Source organism: Carassius gibelio, chromosome A5, assembly GCF_023724105.1.
Source record: "Carassius gibelio isolate Cgi1373 ecotype wild population from Czech Republic chromosome A5, carGib1.2-hapl.c, whole genome shotgun sequence".
Taxonomy (NCBI): Eukaryota; Metazoa; Chordata; class Actinopteri; order Cypriniformes; family Cyprinidae; genus Carassius; species Carassius gibelio.
Genome location: NC_068375.1, coordinates 39,826,262 through 39,833,236, shown reverse-complemented (window position 1 = coordinate 39,833,236; position 6,975 = coordinate 39,826,262). Strand labels below are relative to the sequence as shown.

General features: G+C 38.5%; 1 protein-coding gene across 1 annotated transcript in view; it reads right to left on the bottom strand.

The window, feature by feature from the left end:
• The window catches only part of LOC128015017 (ubiquitin carboxyl-terminal hydrolase 28-like), a 7,366-nt gene extending 2,644 nt beyond the window's left edge, over positions 1 to 4,722 (bottom strand). Inside the window, exon 1 of the mRNA XM_052598775.1 lies at positions 4,699 to 4,722. Within this exon, the coding sequence (XP_052454735.1) occupies positions 4,699 to 4,722 (24 nt within the window). The remainder of the gene's footprint in view (positions 1 to 4,698) is intronic.
• Between the last annotated feature and the right edge of the window lie 2,253 nt (positions 4,723 to 6,975).

Here is a 6,975-nt window from a genome sequence, read left to right as displayed (position 1 = left end):
GAGTTTTGTCTGGTGTGTTTGGGTCAGAATGACGCAGTGGATGTGAATGCAGCAGCTTCAGATGTTAGCGCACTAATTAATGGCTGTTTAATGAATTAATTAATGCAAAAGAAGCAGCATCCTCATCCTCTCCCATCCGTCCGCGCTTCTCCTGCCAGTCTTTATTTTCAGACTGCTGTATGAAATTTGAATAAGCCTCTCATATAAATCCGAAAACATCAGTCTGGAGAGAGCGGACCGGATTAAACTCAACGTGATGAAGGCGTCACTAATGTGACTGACACAGACAGACAGATGAACACTTCCTTCTTAATTCGAGAATATCTTTACTTTGTTTGAAGCTGCTCTGCTGAAAGACGTCAGACCGAATCCAAACGCTGTTTCTAGGTGTGTTTTCACGCGCTTCATCGCTGTGTTTGTGGAGATGTTGCTATAGGCCACGTGTGTTCCAGCGTCCAGAGGTTCTGCTGATGCCAGATGTTCATGTACAGCTCGGTGTCCTCTGGAGATGATAGAAAGATGCACATCCAGTTCAATGCATTTCCAAAACCGTCTGAATAAAGCGTGTGTAATGAAAGTGAGCTGAGATGAGGAGATTTCAGACACACACAGCCTCTGACCGTCAGAATATATCGATAAAAATATAGCAAAAACAAAAAAAAGAAAAAAAAAGACAGTGAACGGCAAGAAATCACAAGCGACCAGAAGAAAATGTTTTTTTTTTTTTTTTTCAGGTTAAAACTAATTTCTTGTAGCTATTGAACACTGATGGTGCAACATGCATACGCACACACAAATACGCACACACTCTATTTCACTCACTCACGCACACACACACACACACATTCAATTGAATTCAAGTAGTTTTATTGGGATGACAAAAATACATATTATATTGCCAAAGCATTAAGGCAACAAAGGAAAAAAAATAAAATCTGAACATATACATAAATAAGTGACATACAGCAAAGTATGACCCACGTGACCCATACTCAGAATTCGTGCTCTGCATTTATCCCATTCAATGTGCACGTGTCCGGTGTCTTGCTCAAGGACACCTCAGTCGTGGTGTTACCGGCCCGAGACTTGAACCCACAACCCTAGGGTTAGGAATTTAACTCTCTAACCACTAGGCCACGACTTCCCCAAGTCGCTTCATGTTAACATTTGAACATCTGAACATTCATTTATTATTAATATGTAATATCTATCTACTATGGAAATGTCATATACACCCATAGATACTATACTATATATATACTATATATAAAAACTCTCTCTCTCTCTCTCACTCTCTCTCTCTCACTCACACACACGCACACACACACACACACACACATTTGTATTTGTGTACAAATCTAGTGAAAAAATGTTTCTAACTTTTATGATGTTTGTCCTGTTTGTGTTATTGTTAATAAAAAACGGTCATGCTTTATTTTGAAGGTCCGTTCTGAACGTTCAGTTATTATTTAGTCCTGCCCTTCAGAAGCTGCATATTTATATTTCCCACTTGACAAAACAAAAACTCTTTGCGCCGATCATCCTGTTGAGAAGTGTCTGTGCTCTTGGTTCTTTATATCATATTTTCATGAGCATCGCCTTCATAAACAGGTGCCATGCATCATAAGATCCTAGATGATCAATCAATATAAGAGCTGAATCTCCAGCCCTTCCTTCTGTAGCTGTTTATGAGTGGTTCTCTGCTCGGGATGTTTGTGAGCTGGATTACCTGTGATGCGGCCCACGGGAGCACAGATAACTGGCCTGTCACTGCCATGTGTTAGCGTCATGCTGATTCCTTTGCCAGCAGACGTCATGCTGCATCCAGGCCTGCGCTGGGACGGAGCTGTCAATCACTGTCACGTCCAGCTCAGGGACGCTGTGAGGAGGACAGACTCCACATTTACTGCATTTATTGTTCATCAGCAGAGACAGTTACATCAGATCATCTGTGAGAGTGATGCTAATTAATGCAATCAAAACTTTTGCTGCCTGACCACTGGTGAAATAAAACAAATAACTGCAAAAGCTTAATGAATCTCATTTCACTACTGAATTTATGACTTCCATTTAATTAGATTCATAGTCCATTCTTAATATGTTTAATGTATTTGAGTTAAGAGATCACAAAGCCCTGTTTTGATCAAATGTCTTTTCATTCAGTAAATTTAGAGCTTTTCCTTTATATTCTGTTCTATTCACACGATATGAATGATATAAATGTAAGTCTCTCTTGTCGGATCTTTCTATAAAGTGGAAAAGGATTTTACTGCATCACACAAACACACACGAATGAGAAACACACATTCATGTGAAATATTTCATGTGAAATGATTGCCAGATGCCTGTAATTGAATTCTTCATTGACCTTTAGATTTGCCTTGCAGTAATAACTTCATTCAGAATTAATAAATTCATCAACAAGGGAAGTCGTGGCCTAATGGTTAGAGGGTTGGACTCCCAATCGAAGGGTTGTGGGTTCAAGTCTCGGGCCGGACATTGTGGGTGGGGGGAGTGCATGAACAGCTCTCTCTCCACCTTCAATACCACGACTTAGGTGCCCTTGAGCAAGGCATCGAACCCCCAACTGCTCCCCGGGCGCCGCAGCATAAATGGCTGCCCACTGCTCCGGGTGTGTGCTCACAGTGTGTGTGTGTGTGTGTTCACTGCTCTGTGTGTGTGCATTCTGGATGGGTTAAATGCAGAGCACAAATTCTGAGTATGGGTCACCATACTTGGCTGAATGTCACTTCACTTTCACTTTAACAAAAAATTAAAATATTTCTTCCTCAGTATTTTTTCTTGTTTTCCAGCACAAATATCTAAACATTCGTAAATCAAGATACATTTACACGAGAAGCAAGATCAAAATCATTTTGGTTAACTTTCTGAGAAATGTATCAAAATTAAGTGAGTTTTGTTGAAAACAAGGCAAATTATGTGGTCAGAAAAATAAACTTAAATGAAAGGGAAAACAAGATTTTTATTTTTATTTTTTGTTCCGGCCACAATTGCAGATATTTTTTCTTTCTTTCAGTTAATTTTGACACATTTTTCATGAAACAAGACTTAATATCTGATATCATATCTCCAGTGAATGTATTGTGATTAAAGGATGTTTAGATATTTGCACTGGAAAACATTTATTTTCTAAGAGCTGCTTTACAGCAGAACTGAATTTAGTTTGCATAAACGAATCATTTTTTTCTTTTAAATATTATTATCATGTTATATTCCATTTTATTGTCTAATACTTATGTATGTCTGCACTTTCTTCTGCACTGAAAGCTCCTGTCACCAAACTCTCTCTCTCTCTCTGTGTGTGTGTGTGTGTGTGTGTAAACATGGTGGATAATAGAGCTGATTCTGATCAGTGACACTCATTTTCTGTATCTACATTTGATCCATCACACAGAAATAGAGCATAATCATTTAAAAAAATTCTAAAACCCTATTTATTTTCATATTTTAAATGTGGAGTCGACTGTAAATGTGCATCAAATGGTCTTTTTACAGTAATTTGAACAATTTAGCCTAGCTGTGTTTTAATGGCGTCGTGATTAGAGTGAGATGAAGTCTGATGTGATGTCAAGCACAGAAATGTTTTGGCTGCGGGCAGACGAGCTTCTGATGGCCTTTACATTCCTTCACATGAATAATCACATGACAATTGAGAAAATCTAATTAAGACACGGAAGAGCAGTCGTGCCGTCCATCTGATTGGGAAAATGATATGATGAACGCAGCTCATGGTCACTTTAGGTTTTTGATCTGTAAAGTGTGGGTTGTATTTGCTGAAATGCCTAATTCACTTCAAGCTGTTTCTTTTGAAGCTAATCATAAGCAGAAATGTGTGTTGTGTGTATTAAATCCTGCTACATTCTTAAATACTGCTAATTTATTAGAACCTTTTCAATCTGGTTTCACTACTTATCACAGTACGGAGTCTGCTTAGCTTAAAGTGTTCAATGATATTTTAGTTGCAGTTGATGCTGGTAAAAATGTGATATTGATTCTACTGGATCTTCCAGCTGCCTTTGATACTGTGGATCATAATGTTCTTATTTGCCGTTCAGAACACCTGATCGGGGCACAGACTTATTATAGTTCAGCTCATATCTCAAAGATAAGTCTTTTTCTGTAGAGCTAGGCAAGTTTTCCTCATCATCTTCCCTAATTATTAGTGGAGTACCTCATGGCTTTATTCTGGGGCCGCTTCTTTTTAACTTATATATGTGCCCTCTGGGGGATATTATGAGGAAGCACAATGTTTTTTTTTTCATTTATATGCTGATGATACACAGTTGTACCTCCCGCCAAAAGCTTGTGATTCCATTCAACCATTGCTGGAATGTATCTCAGATATTAAAAAATGGTTATCAAATAACTTTCTCCAACTCAATAAGAACAAAAAAATAAATTATTGTTTTTGGTCGCGAAAAAATAAGAAAGGATATTATTAAGGACCTGGGAAATAACCCCCCCCCCCCCCATTTCCTCATAGGTTAGAATCCTGGCCATTATCATAGATCATAGATTATCATAGACTATATTTGTCCAAACAAATTAATTCTGTCATTAGGAACAGTTTTTATCAATTACAGGTCATCTCCAAACTTAAATCGTTTTTATCTTTTCAGGACTTGGAGAAGGTTCTTCATGCTTTTATTACTTCTCATTTAGATTACTGCAACTCACCGTACTCAGGTCTTCCTCAGTCATTGCTTTCATGCCTCCAGTTGGTAAAAAATGCAGCTGCAAGGCTGCAGACTGGGCCAAAGAAATATGACCATGTCACTACAATTTAAGCTTCTCTTCAGTGGCTTCCAGTACATTTTAGAGGTCAGTTTAAGATTCTGTTGTTTGTTATTAAAGCTCTTAACAATGAAGCTCCATCTGATCTTATTATCCCTTTGCCATCTACCAGACTTTTAAAATCCACTGACAGGGCTCTTTTATCTGTCCCTCGTTCCCGTTTGAAAACTAAGGGTGACAGATCCTTTTCAGTCACTGCCCCGCGCCTCTAGACTGACGCCTTGCACCTTCCAGTACCATTTTTTAAATCAAGGTTGAAATCGTATCTTTTCTCCTTAGCATTTTAATTTCACTTCATTGTTGTTTTATTGTATTATATGTCTTGTTTGCTTCTTCTGTGTTCCTTTTCTCTTTAAATTTAATTTGAATTGTTCAGCACTTTGGATAGCTTTGCTGTGTTTAGTGTGCTATATAAATAAAATGTACTTACTTACAGATACTGAAGTAGTATTTTCTTGAAAAACACACCCCAATTACCTTTTTTTATTTTCAACTCAACAATTCCTAATTAATGCAGCATAAAACGGATCTTTAATGGATATGAATATTAGAAATGTGTTAGTGTGTTATGTGTAAACCAGGTTAAAGAGATGGGTCTTTAATCTAGATTTAAACTGACAATTATTACAAAAACAATTTTTTTTTACATTGAACACTTAGACATTCTCTACTGCAAAAACAGCAACAAATAGCACTGTATAAATCAAAAACACTCTCGTTTACATCGGCCACATAAACAGAGTCTGTGCATGAAAGAAACTCTGCACTGTTCCCATCTCTGTGTGTATAATATGTGTTATTCAGTGTCTGAAGTTTGTCTTTGTGTCGGGCCGTCATGTTTCTGTTCACATGTCCACACTAAAGAGGACAGACAAGTGCAGACTGAACATGTCATGGCGCGTTTGAGTCATGCTGCCCATCTTAGTCACCGCTGGAAATGAATATAGACTCGTGTAGAGCACCACACCTCCACACACACACACACACACACACACACACACACACACACACTTTTCACACAAGTCACTTTTACTTATATAGCGCTTTTAACAATACATATTGTGTCACAGCACTTTACAGTATTAAATAGGAAAATAGTATTTCAATAATGCAGAATAACAATAGCAAACACTCAATATTCAGTTAAAAGCAATTCATCATTGAATTCAGTGAGGTCAACATCTAGCTCAGTTCAGTTTAAATAGTAGCTCTAAAATCAAGGTGACAATATCACTGGAATTATATGTGTCCCCAACTAAGCAAACCAGAGGAACCAAAACTCCATCGGTGACAGAATGGAGAAAAAAACCTTGGGAGAAACCAGGCTCAGTTGGGGTCAGTTCTCCTCTGACCAGACGAAACCAGTAGTTCAATTCCAGACTGCAGCAAAGTCAGATTGTGCAGAAGAATCATCTGTTTCCTGTGGTCTTGTCCTGGTGCTCCTCTGAGACAAGGTCTTTACAGGGGATCTGTATCTGGGGCTCTAGTTGTCCTGGTCTCCGCTGTCTTTCAGGGATGTAGAGGTCCTTTCTAGGTGCTGATCCACCATCTGGTCTGGATACGTACTGGATCCGGGTGACTGCAGTGACCCTCTGATCTGGACACAGACTGGATCTCGTGGCCACGGTGACCTCGGAACAAGAGAGAAACAGACAAATATTAGCGTAGATGCCATTCTTCTAATGATGTAGAGAGTACATAGGGTGTTGGCAAGTGTTCCTGGTTCTGGTTTTCCTAATTAATGCAGCCTAAAAATCCTTTAATGGATTTGGATATTAAAAGCATATTAGTATGTTATGTACAAGCCAGGTTAAAGAGATGGGTCTTTAATCTAGATTTAAGTGGGTCTTTTAATCTAGAGTGTGTCTGCCTCCCGAACAATGTTAGGTAGGTTATTCCAGAGTTTGGGAGCTAACTAGGAAAAGGATCCCCCGCTCTCTGTTGATTTTGATATTCTAGGTATTATCAAATTGCCAGAGTTTTGAGAACGCAGCGGACGTAGAGGACTATAGTGCAATTATAGCTCGTTCAAATACTGAGGTGCTAAATCATTCAGGGCTTTATAAGTAATAAGCAAGATTTTTTGTAAATCTATTCAATGTTAGAACCAGGCTAATATGGTCATACTTCCTGGTTCTAGTAAGAACTCTTGCTGCTGCA